Source organism: Ursus maritimus (genome assembly GCF_017311325.1).
Source record: "Ursus maritimus isolate PB19 chromosome X unlocalized genomic scaffold, ASM1731132v1 scaffold_X1, whole genome shotgun sequence".
NCBI lineage: Eukaryota > Metazoa > Chordata > Mammalia > Carnivora > Ursidae > Ursus > Ursus maritimus.
In genome coordinates, this window is record NW_024423319.1 from 41,366,793 (window position 1) to 41,394,183 (window position 27,391).

At 34.4% G+C, this 27,391-nt stretch overlaps 1 protein-coding gene across 2 annotated transcripts in view; it reads right to left on the reverse strand.

Annotated features, from left to right (window-relative positions):
- Positions 1-27,391, reverse strand: part of RADX (RPA1 related single stranded DNA binding protein, X-linked) — a 73,160-nt gene that overhangs the window by 15,399 nt on the left and 30,370 nt on the right. For both annotated transcript variants that reach the window (XM_040644765.1, XM_040644710.1), the window contains one exon: positions 3,268-3,558. In XM_040644765.1, the coding sequence (XP_040500699.1) occupies positions 3,268-3,558 (291 nt within the window). The remainder of the gene's footprint in view (positions 1-3,267; positions 3,559-27,391) is intronic.

Consider the following 27,391-nt stretch of genomic DNA (forward strand, 5'->3'; position numbering starts at 1 on the left):
ATACTTTCACAAAAGGTATAATAAATTTACCACTTTCACGTCTGATATTCACCACTTATTTTAACCAAAATCTGAGAATATCTGGGGCACTAGGGTGGCTCAGTTGGTTAAGTGTCTGCCCTTGGCTGTGGTCATGATCCCAGGGTCCTGGGCTCGAGCCCTGCATTGGGCTCCCTGCTCTGCGGGGAGCCTGCTTCTCTCCCTCTCCCTTTGATCCCCACTCGTGCTTGCTCTCTCTAGTGATCTCTCTCTCTCTCTCTCAAATAAATAGATAAAATCTTAAAAAAAAAACCAATCTGAGAATATCTATACTTCAAGTCCTATTAAGAGAGTAGTATTTCTCAATCTTAATTCTATTCCTGCATACCTGACAAGCAGGACACATTCTTGTCAGTCATTGGCCCTGGTGTAGCAGTAAGTCTCCCTTAGGAAGGTAAGGGACATTGAATAGGCTGCTTCTCTGGAGTGTACCAGAATTTTAAGGAGTGTGGGAAGGTCTCCCTCAGATGATTTTGATAGGCTACCTCCTTCCTTCAAGGTTCTATAAGAATCGAATGGATCAGCACTAGGTGTTATATGTAAGTGATGAATTGCTGGATTCTACTCCTGAAACTAATATTACACTATATGTTAACTAAAATTTAAATAAAAACTTGATATATAAAAAAAGAATCAATGGATCAGTACCATTTATTTTAGTTCTCCAGATTTCGTTTATGTATTAAGTTAACCATTAGGGAGCTAAGTACTTGGATTTTGTGATACTTAAGTTGAAAATATACTCTTTTACAGAAATGTGTTACTAAGATTTGACTAATTATAAGTTTGATGGAAGAATCAATTATTTGAAGAGCAGTTCAATACCTTTAAAAAAGAAAACTGTAACTGAAAATATCAACCTACTGTTCTTCTGTCCTATTTACACAATAACTTTACATGGTAAAATCTGACTTGAATTTTAATAGAGGAAAAAATAATAGGCTTCCTATATATGAGTGTTTATTTTCTCTGTAATAGAAGACATGTTTAGAGACTCAGGAGACATGATTTCTAATCAAGGGCTGGGTTCTACCTAGCCAGGGTGTAGGACTAGATGATATCCAAACTTCTTTTAACTTTACAGTTAAATACCTCGTCAGGAAAAAAATCCCTTTCTTTCTTCCTGCCGGAAAGTTGACCAAAAATTACTGCCAAATGGTAACTTAGTTATTTGCAAGTACCTGGTAATATGTACTTTTTCTGTTTCCTTTTAAACGTTCTGTTTTTTTTTTTAAAGATTTTATTTATTTATTCGACAGAGATAGAGACAGCCAGCGAGAGAGGGAACACAAGCAGGGGGAGTGGGAGAGGAAGAAGCAGGCTCATAGCAGAGGAGCCTGATGCGGGGCTCGATCCCGGATCGCCGGGATCACGCCCTGAGCCGAAGGCAGACGCCCAACCGCTGTGCCACCCAGGCGCCCCAAACGTTCTGTTTTGTTTTATCCATCTGTGACTTATTTTTCACTTTTATCCCTGTAAACCACCTTAAGTCCTTGAAAGCAGGTAGGACATAAAACAGCATAATTCTAATGTGGACTAGAGCTGATTGGACAGAATGACACATTTGCCCTTTTCACGTTTGATTCTTGCTTTTTAAGTGATGTAAAGAGACCAAGTAATGTGGTCTAGTAAAAGGAAGCATTTGAAACAGGTCTGACATGTCTAACAGAGTCAGGGGAAATTCATACTTTTTATAGATTGTACACATACACACAATCACACGTATGTACATATGTGTGAGGAGGCAAAGAAAACGGAGTGGGAGAGAGTAAAAATAAAAAAGGAATCTCAATAAAAGTCAAGGTAATTCATTCCAGTACTGTAGATGTAAAAATCTATGAAATGCACTTTCTTTCAGCCATTAAATTAATGTTAATGACTTTTCCTCATTCTTTTATTTTAAGGTAACAAGACCTTCCTTTAAGATACAAATACAAAGAAACATTTTCCTTGACTCTGAGAATAGCTTATTTTGGCTAAGATTTTATTTTAGAATTAATATTTTTTTTCATTCATTGGAAAGAAACATAAAATTAAATATAAGTTTAAAAATGTGTTGACTTTTTAAAAGTTTTTATTTAAATTCCAGTTAGTTAACATACAGGGTAATATTAGTTTCAGGTGTACAACATAGTGCTTCAACACTTCATACATCACCCTGTACTCATCACAATAAGTACACTCCTTAATCCCCATCAATCACCTAGTTCACCCATCCCCCCACCCATCTTCCCTCTGGTAACCATCAGTTTGTTTTCTTAAAAAAAAAATGTGTTGACTTTTAAATTTCTGGAAGTTCTATGGCTACCTCACAGTTTTGAACAACCTGAGAAAATCCATTTATTTTCGCTTATAGACCAGGGAAGTTTTTTAGCTTTTTTCTGTTACAACCCGAGTTAGTTGAGAATTTTATTTTTTTCAGGGGCTAAACAGACCACTGCTCATAGGAGCTTCTCCGATCAGTACCCCTTTTCTCTTTAACCTACATTTTACCTTTCAATGGTTCAGATACACTGAGAAAGAGAGTGGTGGCTAAAGAAAAACAAAATCAGTTTTAGAAGTAGTCAGGTAGTCAGAGGTGAGGAAAGTTCCCTTGTTTCCCATTCTTCTCTGCCCAAATACTTTCCTAGGACTTGTCAATGTTTAAAAGCCCGCAACTGGATGGGACTGGAGGAGATAAGCTAAGCGAAATAAGTCAAGCAGAGAAAGACAATTATCATATGGTTTCTCTCATCTATGGAACATAAGAAGTAGGAAGATCGGTAGGAGAAGAAAGGGAAGAAGAAAGTGGGGATAAACAGATGGGGGAATGAACCATGAGAGACTATGGACTCTGGGAAACAAACTGAGGGCTTCAGAGGGGTGGGGGATGGGGGAATGGGATAGGCTGGCGATGGGTGGTGGGGAGGGCACGTATTGCATGGTGCACTGGGTGTTTTACGCAAATAATGAATCATGGAACTTTACATCAAAAACTAGGGATGTACTGTATGGTGACTAACATAATATAATAAAAAAATTATTATAAAAAAATAAAAGCCCGCAACTGGAGCTTAATGTATTCCAGAATTAGTGTTCCATTCCTCCATTGGTTTGAGCTAAACAGGAGTTCTCCTTGGACTTTATTTTTTTAGGGGGGAGAGCTTAATTTTTTCAAGCAAAATAGTATCATCTATATTGAAAATACATTAAATTAATGACATTCACAGAAAAGAACACTTCACTTACCTAGGATGGTTACTTCAAAATGTCCAAGGCTTCGGGCACTCTTAAAGTCATCAAGGTTTGGGGGCCTTCCCTCTGGGGGTATGTACTTGGCAGGCTGAGAATTAAACTGCTCAGTAAGAAACTTTCTCTGCTCGAAAATAAATTTCCGTGGAATACTTTCAGGATAAACATGGCTGTAATGCAGGTGATCAATTAAGGCAAACTTTTTCTCTTTCCACAGCTGACTTTCCCACCTATCGCTTATGGGTCTTCTGCCTTTTCCTGCAGCGCTAGCGCTTGCGCTTTCTCGATCTGTTAAAGACAAAATAAGATAGGTACACAATGGGGTGACCTGCGAACTAACCAAATCGTCACTGAGTACAAAAAAGCACAGATTAATGAGGAATAGTTTAATTAACTTTAAAAATCAAACAACCACATATAAAATGTAAATCGAATGTCCAAAGTTAATTCTTATTAAAGTGAAGAGAGAACCAAATTCATTTTCAAAATAAACTTTTCCTCCAAAATATTAAAAACCGATATTGTTTTTTCTCTTTTGCTGGAATTATGAAGATTTGTAATTACCTTCCTTATACTTTTTCTGTATTTTCTAAACTCTCTTAAATAAACACATATTCCTTTTATATTCAGTGACAAATTCAAGTAAAGTCAAATTTATAACTGCTAGAGATGGGACCACCACTCACTATTAGCGGAATTTAAGCTTCAAATAAAATTTGTTAATCTTTGCTAAAAGGAGCCTGAACAGATACAAACTAGAGTCTTTTTCATGGATATAACTCTCCTTCAAGAAAACCATTTATTATATATGATACTCCTTTCAGATCTAAATAACATGGAAAATAGAGGGAACCAAACTCAGATGAAAGATCCCTTCAATTCTTGATTGTTTTCTATCAAGTCAATTTATCACTTATGTACAGTTTATACTACATATTTAGTTTCTAAGGCAGAATATAATTTCTCCCCTACACATTATGACATTCATTCATTCATTCATTCATTCAGCAAATAATTATTGAGCACTTATTATATATATTCCAGATACTGTGCTAAAGAATTTGGTAAAATGATATTTTAATTGAATAGTACACCCTAGGAACTGAAGACACATGGCAGAATCAGAAATTGATTTTGGAACAAGACTCTCATGTTGTCAGTTCTGCTAGCTGAGAGAAGCTGACAGCAACTCTGTTTCAGAGTTTATCAAGGTTGCTGAATTGCTTCCTTACAGGCTGCCTATGCCTTGGTGCTCATTATTATCCTAGCATAAAAAACCTTGCTAAGGCTGAAGGGGGTTTCAACAGCAAAGCTTCAGTGTGGTTAATATACCACTTCTGCTTTTGAAACATACCCTATTCCCACACCATTTTCTTAGTTTTTTAAACCTAGCCGGAGACTTACTAAAAATTTCTTATGGGGTAAAGTACTAGACTGAGTTGTAAGAGAAGATAAAGAAGTTGAATACACATTTCTTACTCTCCAAGAATTCAAACCACTCCAATATTACAAAAGACTTTAATTCAAAATTCAGTTGATGAACACACTTAACTTCCTATTATAATGTTTGATAACAAAAAGGATAAAAAATGTAATTGCATATGAAAAAGAATGGAATTAATCAAAGCCAAGAGAAAAACTCAGTTAATAGAACTAAACTGAGAACTGTAGAATGATTTAATCTTTTTTTATTTTCTAAAATAGGTCTCCTTTCCCCAAACTAATAAAAGTACATAATTAGAACAACAATAAGTAGCTATTACAATGATTCAAGTTACAGTGAACATTCCTGACTTATTTGTTCTAAAATATAGCATGCAAATAACAAGTTGTAAGCTATTCCAATTTTTAAAAATTAAATAATCACATCTACCTTACAGGAAAAAAAATCCTATGACTGACCCTGTCAGGAATAAGTCAGAATATTTGCTATGCTTTGTTTGAGTGTTGATATCAAGGACTGGCAAGGTACAAATGTTTATTTGAAAATTTCCTCTGAAAAATCTTGCTTTTTTATTTTAGTAGCTTGGGACTGTAAGTACCTACCCTGATTATATGTTCACAATTATTACAAATGGGCATGAATTCAATACAAGAGATACTGTCAGTCACTGTTTGTGAATAGCAAGATTTCAAAGGCAATAATTAGGAGACAAAAATACATCTAGACTTCAGGTTTTTCTGAAAATATGATGGAAAATTATGAACTGGAATTCTTCCATTTTTAGTTTGAATACTACCAAAAATTACCATATGAAACACATTATGTTTTTAAGCCTAATGCACAACAAAGACACAGTTAATTACCTAGCAAAATTATGTTTTTGCATATATGTACATATCTATATATATCCATATACATGATTATATGTTATAATTATAATAACATTTTAATGAGTCATTTTACCCTAATTTCTGGTGAGAACAGACTTATGTTTTAGTGGGGAAAAATTTTAGTAGAAGACCACATTAAGGTTGTGAGGTAAAAAAAAAACAACAAGAACACATTATAAATGTATGTATGTAGGCATGGTATTTTGTTTCTTCATAAAATCTACTCTGAGCATTTTATGTATGGATAAAAATGATGGGCAGAGGTGTATGGAAATATTTGGGAGGGTAAGGAACTATTTTCTTTGCCTCTTCCCCCTTGTATCCACTAACTCCACCTTGGTGTAAGATCTACAAGGCTAGAAAAGAACAAGGTATTTTTCACTCAGTAGCAAGTACAAAATAGACTTTTTAAAAAAGTATGCAAGTCAGAGGCTACCTGTAATGTTTTTTGATCTCATTAATACTGTTATTGTCTTACTCAACAGTGAAAAATTGAAAGCATTTTCTCTAAGATCAGGAACAAGACAGGATACCCTCTCTCACCATTTTTCTTCAATAGAGTATTGGGAGTCTTAACCACAGCAATAAGGCAAGAAAAAAAAAAGGTATCCAAATTGGAAAGGAAGAAGTAAAACTGTCACCATTTGCAGATGACATAATATATATTTCTAAAGTCTCCACACAAAAAAATCTGTTAAAACTAAAAAACAAATTCAGTAAAGATGCAGGATACAAAATCAATATACAGAAATGTGCAGTATTTCTATACACTAATAACTATCAGAAAGAAAAATTAAGAAAGCAATCTCATTTACAATTGCACCAAAATGAATAAAATACCTAAAAATAAATTTAACCAAGGTGGTGAAGGCCTGTACTATAAGACACTGATGAAAGAAACTGAAGATGGCACAAATAAATGGAAAGATATTCTATGTTCATGGACTGGAAAAATCAATAGTGTTAAAATGTCCATACTACTCAAAGCAATCTACAGATTCAATGCAATCTCCATCAAAATTCCAATGGCATTTTCCACAGAACTAGAACAAGTAATTCTAAAATTTGTATGGAACCGCTAAAGATACTAAATAGCCAGGGCAATCTTTAGAAGGAATAACAAAGCTGGAGGTAACATACTGGCAGATTTCAAACTATACTACAGAGCTGTAGAGTAATCAAAACAGTATGGTACTGGCATAAAAACAGACATGTAGATCAATGGAACGGAACTGAGAGCCCAGAAAGAAACCCACATATATATATGGACAATTTATTTATGACAAAGGAGCCAAGAGCATACACTGGAGAAAGGACAGTTGTTTCAATAAATGGTGCTGAGAAAATTGGATAGCCACATGTAAAAGATGAAACTAGACTGCTAACTTACACCATACACAAAAATTAACTCAAAATACATTAAAAATTTGAATGTAAGACCTGAAACCATAAAATTCCTAGAATAAAACATAGGCAGTAAGCTCCTAAGGCACTAAGACATAAGTCTTAGAGATGTGTTTCTGGATCTGGCTCCAAAGGCAAGGGAACAAAAGCAAAAATGAACAAATGGGATTACATCATACTAAAAAGTTTTTGTGTAGCAAAGGAAACCATAATCAAAACAAAAAGGCAACCTACTCAATGGGAGGAGATATTTGCATCTATCTGATAAGGAATTAATATCTAAAATACAGAAAGAATTCATACAACTCAACAATTAAAACAAAACCTGATTTAAAAAGGGGCAGGGGATCTAAACAGACGTTTTTCCAAAGAAGACATACAGATGGCCAATAGGCACATGAAAACAAGTTCAACACCACTAATTACTAGGAAAATGCAAATCAAAACCACAATGAAATATCACCTCACGCCTGTTAGAATGGTTATTATCAAAAAGACAAGAAATAAAAAATAAAAAATAGACAAGGCAAGAAACAACAATTGTTGGAGAGGATGTGGAGAAAGGGGATCCCTCCTACATTGTTGGTGGGAATGCAAGTTGGTACAGCCACTCTGGAAAACAGTGTGGAGGTGCCTTAAAAAGTTAAAAATTGAGCTACCCTATGACCCAGCCATTGCACTACTGGGTATTTACCCCAAAGATACAGACGTAGTGAAGAGAAGGGCCATATGCACCCCAATGTTCATAGCAGCAATGTCCACAATAGCTAAATTGTGGAAGGAGCCGAGATGCCCTTCAACAGATGACTGGATTAAGAAGTTGTGGTCCATATATACAATGGAATATTACTCAGCTATCAGAAAGAACGAGTTCTCAACATTTGCTACAACATGGACAGCACTGGAGGAGATAATGCTAAGTGAAATAAGTCAAGCAGAGAAAGACAACTATCATATGATTTCTCTCATCTATGGAACATAAGAACTAGGTTGATCGGTAGGGGAAGAAAGGGATAAAGAAAGGGGGGGTAATCAGAAGGGGGAATGAAACATGAGAGACTATGGACTATGAGAAACAAACTGAGGACTTCAGAGGGGAGGGGGGTGGGGGAATGGGATAGACCGGTGATGGGTAGTAAGGAGGGCACGTATTGCATGGTGCACTGGGTGTTATACACAACTAATGAATCATCGAGCCTTACATCGGAAACCGGGGATGTACTGTATGGTGACTAACATAATATAATAAAAAATCATTTAAAAAAAAAAGACAAGAAATAACTATTGGAGAAGACATGGAGAGAAGGGAACCTTCACACACTGTTGGTGGGAAAATTGGTGCAGCTGCTAGGAAAACAGCATGGAGGTTTTTTAAAAAATTAAGAATAGATTTACCATGTAGATCCAGCTGTTCCACCTCTGGGTATTTATCCAAAGAATACAAAAACACTAATTTGAAAAGATACATACACCCCTATCTTCATTGTCACATCATTTACAATAGCTCCAATAAACATCTCAGAGCATGCCTCCTTGTGTACCCAACATATAGGTCAGAGGGTATAACATATTTGGTATTGTCAAATTACTCTCAAAAGTAGTAGTACCACATTTATATAAGAAAGGGGAGCATGACTTCTTTTCTTTGAAATACACACGTATCTGCTTATATTATAAAACAAACAATGGAAAAATACACCACAGAATGAATTAAAAGTTACCTACAGCGGGTGAGAAGGAATCAGGTGCAGGGGACAGGGATAAAAGCTAAACTTCTTTAAATATATATTGTTTTTCTATATTTGACTATTGAACCATGAAAATAATTTAGAAGATTAAGTGTTTATTTAAAGAAAGCAATCCTTAAGCATCAAAATAAAAGAAATGAACCTAAATATCTATCCACCTGATAATATAACCATACAGAGAGAAATATCACAAGTGGCTTTAGAGAATAATAATTCATGAATCCCTAGTGGGTATATTTTAAAGACAAAATAATTGCAAAACAAACAAAAGAAGCCTTAAATTGTTTATAGTAAAATTGGTGATGTAAATGTTGAGGTGATTATTCTCAAACTGTTTTTATATGCGGTGAGTGAAAGCAAGCAAATTACTACGTAATATTCTGATTCTATCATCTCCACGGTTTTCAGAGCCAGGACTCTTGCAATGGAAAAAAGCCTTTTCTATCTGTATCTCCTAAGTCAAAATTCTGTAGTTGTGAATTTGAACTGAAAATATAAAAATGAAATCATGACATATTTTGTCTTAACTAAGCAACCAACAAGTCAGCTGAGTACATTTTCTAGTTCTGTCCACTGCAAAGGCCTAGAAATAATAACTAGAACAATATCAATCAACACCCATAATGCCTAATCTGTAGTCTCTATATACCAGAGCTCTGTGGAGAGATAGCTGATTCCATGTCTGGGGCAGAAAATGTTCACAATGAGCATGGATATACTTTGTCAAACCAGATATCAAAAAGCTATTGCAAACCATTAGAGTCATATCAAAGGGACTCATAAGCAAATTTTAATAGTTTCCTACTAGCCAAAGATGAAATAGCATGACAAGTAATGAAGATGGTAATTGCAATAGAAAAAACACATCAAATATATTTAAATCCATGAGTTCATAACATTATTAAAAATATCAAAAACAAACAAAAAACTAATTGGTGATCTTTGGAAAATTCTAGGGATCCAACTCATTATTTTGAAAACTTATTACAAAGAGGAAGAATCAAGCATCTATCCTGCCTTTCCTCAATGAATTGTACATATTAGTAACCAAATAATAAATTAGAAGTTTCTCCTTATAAAGCTATTTCAGCTACTAAATGAAGAAGGAATGATAGAATTAGGTTATGACCACTTTGCAGCCTCTTATGAATTAATGGACCTAAGCATTTATTATCAGCAACCACTAACAATATCAAGAAACAACAAAACTTTATGAGTTGAGCAAAATGGCAGAGTAGGCAGCTCAAAGCTTCCATTCCCCTCAAAGAAACATTTAAAAATATGCAGAAACTGTTCGAAATGACTTTGTCAGAAATCTAGAAAACAATCAAATGCTTATAGCAACAAAGGGAATGCCAAATCAAGAAAAAGGTCACTTGCAGGGCACCGGGGTGGCTCAGTCAGTTAAGCGTCTGCCTTCAGCCCAGGTCGTGATCCCAGGATCCTGGGATCTAGCCTCCCATTGGGCTCCCTGCCCAGCAGGGAGTCTGTTTTACCCTCTCCCTCTGCCCCTCCACCCAATTGTTTTATTGCTCTCAAATAAATAAATAAAATCTAAAAAAAAAAAAGGTCACTTAAAAATATTAGGAAAACTTTGTGGCATTTTTACTTGCCTTTGTCCCACCCATTCCCCAGCAGGGAGAAGAAGCAACCTGCATTTCTAGTATGGGATCCTGGCCCAAGATTCTAGAGGGAGTAGAGCACATGTTATTCACAAATTATTGTGTAGGTCTGTTCTAACCTATCTGGAAGCTTTCTGAAGGACTGATACAAGACTCTTGTCTCTGTTTCACCTACTCTGGAACTCAAGCAGGCTGGAATAGCAGTGGTCATTGCTGGAAAACATTAGAATGTAAACAAACAACCCATGGACACCTGGGGCAGAAGATTACAGTTGAGACATAAATACCCTAAGGCCATAGAAGAAAATCCAGGGACAAAGTTTTGTTGGGAAATTGGTGCATTCAAAAGCATTCCTGTATCTTGGGAAATTTAGAAAGCCAAGTGCACACTCAGGGTAAGATGTATATGCAGAAAAGACCTGAGACCTCAACCTTTCATCCTGGGCTGATTCCTAGGCTAGGTGCAAGTCTAGCTAAGTATTGAAAGAGAGCCTGAATATGGTCTAAAGTCTAAAGTCTACTCTTAGCAAATTTAAAGTATTATAGTATTATTAACTGTAGCTATTATGCTGTACATTAGATTCCCTAGCACTTATTCATCTTATAACTAAAAGTTTGTATCTAATGGACAACTTCTCCCCATTTCACACAACCCTCAGCTCCTGGAAACCTCTGTTCTCTCAGGTTTTCTGAGTTCTACTTGTTTAGATTTCACATATAAGTAAGATCATACAATCTTTGTGTTTCTATGTGTGGATTATGTCACTTAGCACAATGTCCTCCAGGTTTATTCGCATTGTCAGAATGGCAAAATTTCCTTCTACTTTATGGCTGAATGCTATTTCATTATATATAGATAGACAGAGAGATCACATTTTTTAATCCATTCATCAGTTGATGGACAGGAAAGTTGTTACCATTATAGGCTGCTGTGATAATGCTGCAATGAACATGGGAGTGCAGATATATCTGTGATACTGATTTTATTCCTTTTGGATAGATACCAGAATTAGGATTTCTGGAGCATATGGTTAGTTGATCTATGTTCAGTTTACCAAAGGACCTGCATACTGTTTTTCAAATGGCCATATCATGTACAATTTACATTCCTACCAACAGCACACAAGATTTCCTTTTCTCCATATCTTTGCCAACACTTACAAAGTATCTTCTATGACCACAATGGAATGAAACTAGAAGTTAATAATTGAAGTAAAAATGAAGAATTCACAAATATGTGGAAATTAAACAATACACTTGTGTGTGTGTGTGTGTGTGTGTGTGTGTTTATATGTGTGTGTACAGTCTGGGTTGCCCATCATTATGGCTCTAACCCCTGACTTGAAAATGGGCAGTAGCTACAGAGAAAACCTGCATCAAATGTGGATTTCTTTAAATAATACACTCTTAAGCAACTAATTGGTCAAGAAGAAATCACAAAGGAAATTAAAAATACCTGGAGATGAGTGAAAACAAAAATACAACATATAACTTATGGAATGCAGTGAAAATAGCTATCAGAGGGAAATTTATAGCTTAAATAGTAGAATTTAAAAAGAAGATCTCAATTCAACTACCTAATGTTATACTTTGAGGAATGAGAAACATAGAAAACTAAACTCAAAGTTAAGAGAGGGAAATAATGATGCTTAAAGCAGATATAAATGAAGTGGAGAATAGAAAAATAATAGAATCTATGAAACCAAAAGTTCATCATTTGAAAGATCAACAGAATTGTTCATCTTTACCCAGACTGACTCCCTAAAAAAGAGAGAAAACACAATAATTAACATCAGAAATGAAAATGGAATTCATTACAGAAATAGAAAGTATTATAATAGAATACTATGAACAGTCATATGCCAACAAATTAGATAACCTAGATGAAATAGAGAAATTACTAGAAATAAACCACCTAAACTCACACAAGAAGAAATAAATCTCCACAGATCTGTAACAAGAGATTGAATGAGTATTCAAAAATCTCCCAAACAAGAGAAGGTCAAAATCAGATGGCTTCAATGGCAAATTCTATCAAACATTTAAATAATTAACACCAATCCATCTCAAACATTTTCCAAAAAATAGACAAGAGAATACTTCCTAATTCATTTTATGAGGGCAGTATTACCCTGATACCAAGGTCAGATAAAAAAAAATCAGTAGAAAAGGAAGCGACAGACTAACATCTCTTAATAATATAGATGCATAAATACTCAACAAAATCCTAGCAAACCAATTCCAGTAACTTCTTAAAAAGATTATACACCATTACCAAGTACAATCGAGCCAAGAAATGGAAGGGTAGTTCAACAAAAAAGATCAGTAAATATAATACACCACATTAATAGAATAAAGGAAATACCACATAATCATCTTATTTGATGCCAAAAAAGGCATCTGAGAGCCTGAGTTGGAAGGCACATGTGGGAGGAGCACATTCCCTAGCTGAACAGACATTGTGTCCTGGGATGGGTTGAATTATCAGAAGCCAGAAAGTTATTAACTAGAAGTAAATAATTAATAAACCAGGAAGGGTTCTGGTAAGACAAACATTCCAGAAAGGAGAAAGAAGATGGCAGCATTGTAGGAGGACCCTAGGCACATCTTGTCCCGTGAACACAGCTAGAAAACCATGAAATCATCCTAAATACCCCATAAATAGACCAGAAGACTGACAGAACAAACTCCACAACTAAAGGGAGAGAAGAGCCCACACCAAAGAAGGAGCAGGAGACACGACTGAATTTTCTAATGCACAGAAGGCAGAAACTTAGACAAAATGCCAAGATGGAGGAATCTACCCCAAATGATGGAACAAGATAAGGCCATGGCCAGAGATCTAAGTTAAACGGATATAAGTAACATGCCTGATGGAAAATTTAACGCAATAATCATGAGGTTACCCACTGGGCTTGAGAACAGAATAGAAGACATCAGTGATACTTTTACCACAGAGAAAAAACAGTTAAGAATCGATCTGAGATGAAGAATGAAATAATGAGATTGAAAACAGGCTTAATGCAATGAGCATTGGCTGGAAGAAGTAGAGGAATGAATTAGTGACCTAGAAGACAAAATAATAGAAAATAATGAAGCTGAAATAGAGAGAGAAAGAAGAATCATATAACAAGAGAATAGACTTAGGGAACTCAGTGACTCCATCAAACATAATAACATTTGTATTATAGGTGTCCCAGAAGAAGAGAAAAGGAGGAAAATTAATTTCAAGAAGTAACAGCTGAAAACTTCCTTAATCTGGGGAAGGAAACAGACATCCAGATCGAGGAGGCACAAGAACACCCATCAAAATCAACAAAAACAGGCCAACACCAAGACATACTGTAATCAAGTTGGCAAAATATAGTGATCCAGAAAAAATCTTAAAAGCAGCAAGACAAAAGAAGTCCTTAACTTAAAAGGGAAAACCCATAAGGCTAGCTGGAGATTTCTCAATAGAAACTTGGCAAACCAGAAGGGAGTGGCATAATATATTCAAAGTACTGAATGGGAAAAATCTGCAGCCAAGACTACTCTATTCAGCAAGGCCATCATTCAGAATAGGAGAAATAAAGAGTTTCCCAGACAAACAAAAACTAAAGGAGTTTGTGAGTACTAAACCAGCCCTTCAAGAATATTAAAGGGGACTCTGAGTGGACGGGAAAGACCAAAAGCAACAAAGATAAGAAAGGAACAGAGAAAATCTCCAGGAACAATGACAAAACAAGTAATAAAATGGCACTAAATACATATCTGTCAATAATGACTCTGAATATAAATGAACTAAATGCTCTAATCATAAGATACAGGGTGTCAGAACATATAAAAAACCAAGACCCACCTATATACTGCCTATAAGAGACTCATTTTAGACCTAAAGGCACCTGCAGATTGAAAGAGAAGGAATGGAGAAACATTGTCAAAAGAAAGTCAGAGTAGCAATACTTATCTTGGAAAAACTAGACTTTAAACCAAAGATTGTAAAAAGAAATGAAGAAGGGCAGCATGCATAATAAAGGGGACAGTACAACAAGAAGACATACAATTCTAAATATTTATGCACCCAACATGGGAGCACCCAAATATATAAAACAATTAATAATAAAGGAATTAATTGATAATAAAATGATAATAGTAGGAGACTTTAATATCCCACTTAAATCAATGGACAGATCATCTAAATAGAAAAGCAACAAGGAAAGGTGGTTTTGAATGACACACTGGACTTAACAGATATATTCAGAACATTCTATACTAAAACAGCAGAATATATATTCTGTTCAAGTGCACATAGGACATTCTCCATAATAGATCACATATTAGGTCACAAATCAGGCCTCAAAAAATACAAAAAGATTGAAATCATACCATGCACCTTTTCTGACCACAACGTTATGAAACTAGAAGTGAACCACAAGAAAAAATTTGGAAAGACCACAAATACATGGAGGTTAAATAACATGCTACTAAACAATGAAGGGGTCAACCAGGAAATTAAAGAAGAATTTTTAAAAATCACGGAGACAAATGAAAATGAAAACACAATGGTCCAAAACCTTTGGGATGTAACAAAAGCTGTCCTAAGAGGGAACTATATAGCAATACATGCCTACCTCAAGAAGCAAGAAAAATCTCAAATAAACAACTGAAACTTACACCTAAAAGAGCTAGAAAAAACCAAAAATTAAGCCTAAAGCCAAAGAAGGAAGGACATAATAAAGATTAGAGCAGAAATAAATGATACAGAAACTAAAAAAAAAACCCCAATAGAACAGATCAATGAAACCAGGAGTTGGTTTATTGAAAAAATTAATAAAATTAGTAAATAAAATCAGTAAACTAAAAATTAGTAAATGAGACTTATAACAAAGAAAAGAGAAAGGACCCAAATAAAATCACAAACAAGGGATGAGAAATGAAAACCAACACCACAGAAATAAAATTATAAGAGAATATTATGAAAACTATATGCTATGAAAGAAATTGAAGATGACACAAAGAAATGGGAAGATATTCCATGCTCATGGATTGGAAGAACAAATATTGTTAAAGCAATTGAGAGATTTAATGCAATCCCTATCAAAATACCAACAGCATTTTTCACAGAACTAGATCAAACAATCCCAAAATTTGTATGGAACCACAAAAGACCCCGAAGAGCCAGAGCAACCTTGAAAAAGAAGAGCAAAGCTGGAGGCATCACAATTCCAGACCTCAAGTTATATTACAAAGCTGTAGTGATCAAAATAGTATGGTATGAGCACAAAAATAGACATATAGAACAATGGAACAGAATAGAAAACCCGGACATGAACCGACAACTATGTAGTCAATTAATCTTCGACAAAGCAGGAAAGAATATCCAATGGGAAAAAGATGGTCTCTTCAACAAATGGTGTTGGGGAAACTAGACAGGAACATGCAAGAGAGTGAAATTGGACTACTTTCTTACACCATACACAGAAATAAACTCAAAATGGATTAAAGATCTAAATGTGAGATCTGAAAACATAAAAGTCCTAGAAGAGAACACAGGCAGCAACCTCTTTGACCGCAGCTGCAGCAACTTCTTACTAGACACGTTGCTGGAGGCAAGGGAAACAAAAGCAAAAATAACTATTGGGACTATTTCAAAATAAAAAGCTTCTGCACCATGAAGGAAACAACCAACAAAACTAAAAGGCAACCTATGGAATGGGAGAAAATATTTGCAAATGATATGTCTGATAAAGGGTTAGTATCCAAAATATATAAAGAGCTTATACAACTCAACAACCAGAAAATGAATAATCCAATTAAAAAACAGGCAAAAGACAAGAATAGACGTTTTTCCAAAGAAGAGATAGAGAAAGCCAACAGACATGAAAAGATGCTCAGCATCACTCATTGTCAGGGAATTAGATATTAAAACTAATGAGATATTACCTCATACCTGTAGGAATGGCTAAAATAAATTACAGAAGAAACAACAGATGTTGGTGAGGATGTGGAGAAAGGGGAACCCTGTTACACTGTTGATGAGAATGTAAACTGGTACAGCCACTGTGGAAAACAGTATGGAGGTTCCTCAAAGAGTTAAAAATGGAACTACCCTACAACCCAGCAATTGCACTACTAGGTATTTACCCAAAGAATACAAAAGTACTAACTGAAAGGGATATATGTACCCTGATGTTTATAGCGGCATTATCTACAATATCCAAATTATGGCAGCAGTCCAAGTGTCCTTCAACTGATGAATGCATAGGGAAGATATCCACACAATGGAGATACACACACACACACACACACACACACACACACACACACACACGCACACAATGGAGTATTACTCAGCCATAAAAAAGAATGAAATCTTGCCATTTGCAATGACATGGATGGAGCTAGAGAGTGTTATCCTAGCAAAATTAGTCAGAGAATATAAATACAATATGGTTTCACTCATATGTGGAATTTAGGAAACAAAACAAATGAGCAAAAGGGAAAAAAGAGACTGAGAGGCAAACCATGAAAGAGACTCTTAACTACAGAGAACAAACTGACGGCTATCAGAGGGGAGGTGGGGGTGGGAATGGGTGAAATAAGACAGGGATTAAGGAGTGCTCGTGTTGTGATGAGCACCAGGTGTTGTATGGAAGTGCTGAATCACTGTCCTGTACAACTGAAACTAATATTACACTGTATGTTAATTTACTGGAATTTAAATAAAAACTTAAAAAAAGGCATCTGACAAAATCCAACACCTGTTCATCACAAAAAAAACCTCAGAAAACTAGCAGTTGGTGGGAATGTTCTCAATATGAAAATAGGTTTTTATAAAAACTGCACAGCTAACATAATACTCAGTGATAAAGTACTGAAAGCTTTCCTGCTAAGTACAGAAGCAAGACAGGGATGCCCACTTTCACCACTGTTATTCATCATTGTACTGGAAGTTCTATTCAAATAAATTAGATAAGAAAAAGGCATAAAATGAATCAATATTAAAAAGGAAGAAATAAAATGACCTCTGTATGCATATCACATAATCCCATGTATACAAAATCTGCAAGAATCTGCAGGAAAGCAACTAGAGTTAACAAACCAAATCATCATATTTGCAGATTACAAGATCAATACACACAAGTCAGGTGAGTTTCTCTGAACCAACAATAAATAATCTGAATAGGAAATTTAGAAAGCAATTCCAATTATAATAGCAACTAAAAGAATAAAATATCCAGGAATAAATATGAGCAATAAAGTAAAAGACTTGTGTACTAAGAACTACAAAACATTGCTGAAATAAAGAATACCTAAATGAAAAGAAAGACATCACGTGTTCATGGACTGGAAGCCTTAATATTATTAAGATATCAATACTATCTGAAGTGATCTACATATTCAATGCAATCCCTATCAAAATTTCAAAAGCCTATTTTGCAGAAATGGTAAAAACTGATCCTTAAATTCATGTGGACTTACAAGGAGTCCTGAATGCTAAAACAACCTTGAATAAAAATAACAAAGTTGAAGGGCTCACACATCCCAATTTAAAAACTTAATACAAAGCTATAGTCATCAAAATAATGTGATCCGGGCTGGCATAGGGACAGACATATAGATCAATAGAATAGAAAAGAGACTCCAGGAAGAAACACATACATCTATGGCCATTTGATTTTCAACAAGGGTCAATTCAATGGGGAAAGAATAGTCTTTTCAACAAGTGGGACTGTGATAACTGAATTTCCACATACCAAAGAATAAAGCTGGATCCCTGTTTTGCACCATATAGAAAATTAACTCAAAACAATGTATTTAGGTTATATTCTTATATTTAGGACCAACAACCTAAATATACCAGCTAAAACCATAAAACACATAGAAGTAAACAGGAGTAAATATTCACAATCTTGGATTTGACAATGGAATATTAGATGTGACACTAAAATCATGAGATGGAAAGAAATATTTAATAAAGTATTGATAAAGTATGTAAAGAAAGAGAAAAATTGATAAATTATATTTCATTAAAATAAGTACGAGTAAACCAAGAAGGATGTATTTTACCTTGCTGATGAGTTGGACTTTATTTTACAAATGGTAGGAAGCTCGTGAAATGTTTAAAGCAAGAAATATGAACTGGTTTTTAGTGTTTTGAAAAGATTGCTTTGGCGCCAGTGTAGAGAATGGATTTAAATTCCTCTTCTTATTACTGAAGTCTAGGAATTTTTATTCTGTCACTATTTTATTGTTTAATTGTCATAAGTAAACATTGACATGTGCAAAAAAAAACCTGTTTGTGCATCACAGGACATAATCAGGGAAGTGAAAACGAAACCTATAAGATGGAAGAAAATATTTGCAAATCATATATCTGATAGGGATTTAACATGCAGAATAAAAAAAACCCAAATTCAACAACAAAAAGGCAAACAACTCAATTAAAAAACTAGCAAAGGAAGCCAATGCACATTTCTTCAATGAAACATACAAATGCCTAAAAAGCCCTTGAAAAGATGCTCAACATTATTAGTCATTAATGAAATACAAATCAAAATCACAGTGATCTATCACTTCTCACTAACCAGAATGGCTATAATTAAAAAAAGAGAAAAAAGAAAAGAAGTTCTGGCAAGGATTTAGAGAAATGAGAACCCTCATACATTCCTGATGGGAATGTAAAATGCTGCAGCTGCAGCTCCTCAAAATTTAACAAGGAATAATCATATGACCCAGCAATTCTACTTCTAGGTATATACCCAAAAGAATTGGAAACAGGAACCCAAAAAAATACCTGTTCACCAATGTTCATAGCAGCACTATTCACGATAGTTAAAAAGTGGAAACAACTCAAGTGTCCATCAACAGATAAATGGATTAACAAAATGTGGCATATATATATATATATATATATAATGTATTTATTTATTTATTTTATTTATTTATATTGGCATATATATGTATGTGTGAATATTATTCAGCCATAAAAAGGAATGAAGTTCTGATACACACTACGACATGCATGAACCTTGAAAACATGTTAAGTGAAATAAGTAGACACAAAGAACAAATATTATAGAAGATGTGGTACATATGTACAATGGAATATTACTCAACCATCAAAAAGAATGAAATATTGCCATTTGCAATGACACGGATGGAGCTAAAGCATATTATGCTAAGTGAAATAAGTTAGTCAGAGAAAGACAAATACTGTATGATTTCAATCATATGTGGAATTTAAGAAACAAAACAGATGAACATGGGAGGGGGGAAAAGGAGAGAGGGAAACAAATCATAAGAAATTCTTAAGGATAGAGAACAAACTGAGGGTTGATGGAGGGAGGTGGGTAGGGGATTGGCTAGATGGGTGATGGGTATTAAAGAGGGCACTTGGGGCACCTGGGTGGCTCAGTTGTTAAGCATCTGCCTTCAGCTCAGGTCATGATCCCGGGGTCCCGGGATCGAGCCCTGCATCAGGCTCCCTGCTCAGCAGGAAGCCTGCTTCTCCCTCTCCCACTCCCCCTGCTTGTGTTCCTTCTCTTGCTATGTCTCTGTCAAATAAATAAAATCTTAAAAAAAAAGAGGGCAATTGTTTTGATGAGCAATGGGTGTTGTATGTAAGTGATGAATCACTGAATTCTACTCCTAAAAGCAGTATTGCACTGTATGTTAACTAAAATGTAAATAAATTAAAAAAAGAATCTGTAAGAGATTTATCAGTCACTTGCAATAAGAGGACCTTATTTGGATCCTAATTCAAATAAATGAAAAAAGTTTTTAATGATATTTATGATCCCACTGGAAATCGGAATGGTAGGTGGATATTTGATGATATCAAGAAATTCTGCAAATTTTTTAGGTATGATAATGATATTGTGGTCATATTAAAATAGTCCTTATCTTTTAGAGATATATACTGAAATTTGTACAGATGAAGTGATATGTGTCCAAATAATATGGGATGAATGGGTGTAAGTATAGGTGAAACAAAATTGGTGGAGAGTTGATAACTATTGGGAACTGGGTGATGGATAACATGGGTATATTATCCATGCATTTTTTCCATATAAGAACTTCCTTCATAGTATATTTTCTCCATCAACTTATTATAAAAAATTTCAAATACACAACAAAATTAAAAGAATTTTACAAGAACAATATATGTCTATTATTTAGGTTTTCCCATTTTAATGCACAGGCTATGTCCATCTCTATCCATCCATTACTCCACCTTCTTTGTATTCTTTTCAAATAAATTGCAGATTTCTGTTTCCTTTCTGATAAGTGGTTTGGCACATATATCATAAACCAATTTAATATTTGTTTACAATATTTTCATATAAAATTTACAATGAAATGCACAAATCTTAATTATGTGCATTTGACAAACATATATACTTAGGTAACCAAAACCCCTCTCAAGATATAGAGCATTGTCATCACCCAAAATTTTCTTTGTGCCCCTTCCCAGTCAATCCCCATGCATCACTTCAACCTCTATACAAAGGCAACTACTGTTCTGGTCTTTCTACCACAGATTAGTTTTCCTTGTTAATTTAATATAAATGAATTCATACACTATATACTCTTTTGTATAACATTTCTTTAACTCTTCATAACATTTTAGAGTTTCATCTACTCTGTTACATGTGTCAGTAGTTGGTTCCTTTTTGTTGATGAATAGTATTCCACTGCATGAATATACCACAGTGTGTTTATTCATTCTCCCATTGATGAACACCTGGGCTATTTCCAGTTTGGTCTAAGTAAATCTACTATTAACATTTTTTATAAGCATTTTGTGAATATAGAGTTTTTATCTTTCTTGGAGTGAAATCCTGGGTCCAAAGATAGGTGTACATTTTGCTTTATAACTGCCAGCCAGAACTTTGTGCAATGTGTTGTATCATTTTACATTCACACTGTTGGTGTATAAGACTTCCAGTTGCTCCACATCCCCACAAACATTTGCTATTATCAGATTTTGAATGTTAGCCATTCTGGTGGGAATGTAGTAGTATCTTATTGTGGTACTAATTTGAATTTCCTGATGACTAATAATGTTGAATACATTTTCATATCCTTTCTGAGTATTCATAAATCTGTTTTGTAAATCATCTGTTAAAATCTTTTGTCCATGTTTAATTGTTAGTTTACATTTTTAATTATGCATATTAGCAGTTCATTGTGTCTTGCACACCAGTCTTTTGTCAGGTATGTATCTTGACAACATTTACTCTCCATCCTCAGCTAGTCTATAAATTTTCTTTTTTTTCAGTTTCCATTTTTTAATATTTTATTTTATATTTAAATAAAATTTATATATACTTAAGGTTTGTAACATATTGATTTGATATACATATATACAGTAAAATGAGTGATTATTATATAATTAATGTATCATCTCCTCGCATACATGATGGGCACCTGAAATCTACTCTTAGTGTATTTCCAGTATTCAATATAGTATTAATGACAGTTATTATGCTGTACATTAGATCTTTAGACTTATTCATCCTCCATAAATACAACATTGTACTCCTTGACTGACATCTCCCCATTTCCCCCACATCCCTGTCCCTGGTAACCACCATTCTACTCTGCCTGTATGAGTCCGACTTTTTTAGATTCTGTATATAAGTGAGATCATGCACTATGTATCTTAATCATGTGTTTTCTGATACTTTGACATCTGGGGCTTTGCTGACCCTGGACAGATTGCCCCTCCCAGGGCTAGCCAATTCTTGGAGACAGTAAACAGCTTGCCTTGGAGCTGCACCTTTCACATGCAAAACCACCAACCCAGAGCCCACACCCCAACCACCTTTATAGGGCTCTCATACTCTAAGCCACTAATCCCCTGTCCTAATCACCTGGGGAGAGGGACCAGACAACTAGCGTCAGCCCTTACACCCCAGAGCCTGCTGAAATTATTGAAACCAGTCAATCCTAAATCTGCTCATTTGCCTTGCTTGCTTGTTCCCACAGAAGCCACAATAAAGGCTCATGCCCTTGTTTTCCTGTCACTCTGCCTCCTGACTGACCCTGGTGCTTCCCATGGCATTCATTGTGTGTCCCCTTCTCTTGGGATCTGTGATTATAGTGACTATTTTTTCAGTGGCAGTTGTCTTCTGATCTGATGGACTTGCCATACCTAAATAAAAACCTATATTTTAAAATGAGGGTTCATTATACTATTCTGCTCACTTCTGCATATATGTGGAATCTTTCATAATAAAAATTTCTTAGTTAATGACATTATTGCTATGAACTGAATTCTATTACTCCAAAATTTATATTTTGAATCCATTACCCCAATTCCTTACAATGTGACTGCATAAAGAAAATAGGGACTTTAAAGAGGTGATTAAGTTAAAATGAAGTTGTTAGTGTGGGCCCTAATCTAATCTGACTGGTATCCTTATAAGAAAATTTGGATATACAGTGACACCAGGGATGTGTACACACAGAGGACAAACAAGTGAGGACACAGCACAAAAAAAGGCCATCTAAAAGCCACAGTGTGAGCCCTCAGGAGAAGCCAATCCTGCTGACACCTTGATCTTGGACTTGTAGCCTTCGGAACTGTGAAAAAAATTTTTTTCTTTTGTTTAAGCCACCCAGTTAGTGACATTTTATGGCAGCCCTGGCAAACTGATATAATTGCCTACCCCAACTAGAATACCAAGTCCTTTAAATTAAGACAAGGAGTAGGTTAATGAGGCGTCCTTGACACTTCTCATTTCCAGTTTTAATCAATACCTAGATATGACTGATTGTATTTTCAAATTTTTCTCATCTCTTCCTCTTTTTTTCTTTATTACCATTGCTCTATTCCTGGCCTTTATCATCATTCATTGGTGTCTTTGACTCTAGAGTTGTTTTCCTTAAACCTGTCCCCTACATAGCCATCAGAGTTAGGTATTAAAATGTAATTTAAATTATGCCACACCACTGCTTAATGTTTTCCAAAATCTCTCCCTTAATGTCTAGAGAATAAAGTCCAAGTTTCTTCATATGGCATACCAGGTCCTCCATTAACGTTGATCTTTAACATTTCTTCAGTCATTAGACTACTTTCTGCCTTACACTTCATACTCACTCTAGTAACATCTCAACAGTTGGTGGTTCCTTGAGATTTCCATGAAATGTCTTGATCTTTGTACCTGTGGTAAAACTGTTGGAGGCTTATATACACTTAGCTAATTAGACAAAACTCTATTCATCTTTTGAGAATTAGTTCAGGTATTACCTGTACACTGTAGTGTTTTAAACTTATCTTTTACTTTCTCTAGACAGAAAAATTGGAAAAATACATAGAATACCATAGTAAATACCAGTATATCCAATACCTAGAATTACACATTTTCAAACTTTTATTTTACCATCTTTGCTTCAAATATTTTCATATTTTAATTTTTTTTATTGTGGAAGTCTTAAAAAATCAAAAGTAGATAGGAGAGTACAATGAACCCCCATGTATATATCACCCAGTTTTAACATTTATCACCACATGGCCAACATTCTTTCACGTATATACTACGCTACTCCCAACTCTACTACTCTATTTTAAAGCCAATCTTTGAGATATCATTTCACCTATAAATAATTCAATGTGTATCTTTAAAAGATAAGGACTTTTTAAAAAAGAAAATAAACATGATATAACACTTCCATTATTAATAGTAATTTAAAAATATTATCAAATATTTTGTTCAAAAATATTATCAAATATTTTGTTCAAATTTTTCCAATTGTCTCATAAATTATTTGCATTGGTTTGGTTTCATACAAAATATGAATAAAATAATGAAATAAATAGAACATTGAAGATGAAGTTTAAACCTTTCTTTACTCTTCCTGGTCGTATTCTCTTCCTTCCTTCCCTAGAGACAACTAATACCATTAATTAGCTATGTATCTTTCCATTCCAGAGTAGATTCCTATATATGTATCTATGAATAATAAATTGTTTGGCTTCAGATGATTTTAGAAATGTATACAAATTAAATTCTAATACTCTAGTAGTTTTAAAAATGGTTATTATAAGTTTTATACTCTTTCTTTTCTACAACTGTTTATTTGTAGCTTTCTTTTTTATCCTTGGTCAGTATTGCTAGAGGTTTCTCTATTGTGTAAATGTTTTAAAAGGATCAACTTTAGGTTCTGCCATTCTCTTTTTTGTTTTATATTTCACTAGTTTGTTTTCAATTTTATTCTCATATTTTATTGAATGTGAAATGCTGTAGGGGTGCCGGGCTGGCTCAGTCAGGAGAGCATGTGACTTAATCTTGGGGTTGTGAATTCAAGCCCCATGTTGGGTGTGGAGATTTCTTAAAAATAAAGTCTTTAAAAATAAAATAAAATGCAGCAAATTGTAAAACACACCATTATTTCATGTTCCACTAAGAAAAAAAATACTTTGCCAATGAAATCATGACATATAATTCATTTTGGAATGTGCATCCCAATTTCAGAGATGTTAAAATATGCAAAAATGGATATCTTGGAATTGATGACATACAGAATTTCCTTCCATCTATTTGAGTTTATTTTTCTCCATTAGATTCTTTTAAACTTACTGAGACTTGTTTTATGACCACAACATGGTTTATCTTGGTAAATGTTCTATGTGTACTTGGGAAGAATATGTATTATGCCATTGTTAGGTAGAGTGTTTTGTAGACATCAATTAGCTCAAGTTGGTTGATAGTGTTAATGTATTCTATATTCTTACTGATTTACTGTCTAGTTCTCCTATCAATTGCTGAGAAAGGGATGCTGAAGTCCTCAAACATAATCGTGAATTTGTCTGTTTCTCTACTCAATTTAATAGTTTTCATGCACTTTGAAGCTTTATTGTGAGGTGCCTACACATTTAGGATTGGCATGTTTTCTTGGACAACTGTAAATAATGTAATATTCTCTATTCCCTGCTCTGAAATCTACTCTGATGTTGTAAATATAGCTGTTCCAGCTTTCTTTTACATGCTATATATTTTTCATCTTTTTATATTGTGTCTTTAAATTTAATGTGGGTCTCTCTCTCTCTCTCTCTTTTTTAAAGATTTTATTTATTATTTGAGAGAGAGAGAGAGCACAGGCCAGAGGGGTAGGGGCAGAGGGAGAGGGGGATGCAGGCTTCCCGCTGAGCAGGGAGCCCAATGCAGGGCTCCATCCCAAGACCCCAGGTTAATGATCTGAGCCAAAGGCAGATGCTTAACCGACTGAGCCACCCAGGCGCCCCTAAAGTGGGTCTCTTTTAGATGGTATATAGCTGGGTCTTACTTTTTTTTATCCAGTATGATAATCTCTGCTTTTTTATTGGGGTGTTCATACTATTTACTTTAACAATATGATAGGGCTTCAATTTGTTATTTTGCTATTTTTTCTATTTGACTCATTTGTTCTTTATGTCCCTTTTCCTCTTGTCCTGCCTTCTCCTGGATTGACTATTTTAAAAAATAATTCCATTTAGCTCTACCATTGATTTATTAGCTATGCTTTTTTTAGGGGTTGCTATAGGATGTATAATATACAGCTTTAATTTATTACAGTCTACATCCAAGTGATGTTTTGCCACTTTGTGCATATAGTGTAAGAACTTCCTAATGATATATCTTCATATCCTCTCTTGCCTTTGTGCTCTTGCTGTCATACATTTTATTTCTATATAAACTACAAAGTTTACATTTTATTATTTTTCATTTAAAAGACATTAAAATTGAGAAAATATATTTTATTTTACCTGTACATTTACTATTGCTGGCGCTTTCCTTTATTTAGATCTAAATTTCCATCTGTATTATTATTTTTCTGCCTGAAGAACTTCCCTTATTATTTTTCATTGTGCAGCTCTGGTGGTGATGAATTCTCTCGGCTTCTGTTTTGATCTTTGTCTATTTTTAAAAGATACATCCACTGTATATAGAACTCTAGGTTTACAGGTCTTTTCATTGTCTTTCGGATAATATACTTTCTGAAGAGAAATCTGTTGTTATATTTGTTTTTGTTCCTCTGTATATAATGTGTCTTTTTTTCTTTTCCCCTTGGCTTCTTTTAATATTGCTTTTTATCACTGGTTTTCATCAATATATGTGTGTTTGCCTATTTAATGAACTTTTGTCTCCTTGTTCTATTACTTTAAGAGAAGAGCTTACTATGACTATAAATTTGTCAATTGCTCCTTTTAAATCTTTGGGATGCCTGTGTGAATTAGTTGGTTAAGCATCTGCCTTCAGATTGGGTCATGATCCCAGGGCCCTGGGATCAAGTCTGCATCAGGCTCCTTGCTCAGCGGGTGAGCCTGCTTCACCCTCTCTCTCTGCCTGCTGCTCTCCCTGCTTGTGCACTCTCTCTCTCTCTCTCTGATAAATAAATAAATAAAATCTTTAAATAAAAAAATAAATCTACCAGGTTATTTACATTTTGAGGTTATATTATTAGATGTATACATTCCTGGTTGTTATCTTCTGGATAGAATGTCACTTTTATCATCTACATTGTTTTCTTTATCTTTAATTAGTTTCTGCTTCAATTTTATCTCATATTAATATTGTTATACCACCTTTCTTTAGGATAAGTCATGTATATTTTCTGCCATTCCTTTATTTTCAACCTTTCTATATAAATTTGCTTAAGTGTCTCATATACAGCATATAACTAGATTAATTTTTAAAACTGATACCTGAAAGTTTAACATGTTTACATTTATTGAAATTATTGATGTATTTGGAACTATTTGTTATGTTATTTTGTATTTTTTCTTAATCGTGCTTTTGCTTTCCTTTTTTCTTCTTTTCTACCTTCTACTGTCCTCTTTAAATTTTTACAATTCCCCTTTTTTTTCTGTGCTGCTGCTTTGAAAGTTATACCCTCTATACCTATTCTTTTAACATGCCCTTAAAATTTTAAATTTCGTGTTTGAAGAGATGTATTATCAAATAAACGAACTGATGAGTATAAGTTTGTTTATATTTACTTTCACTTTGGTGATGATACCAAATTGTTTTAAAGTTGGGACCA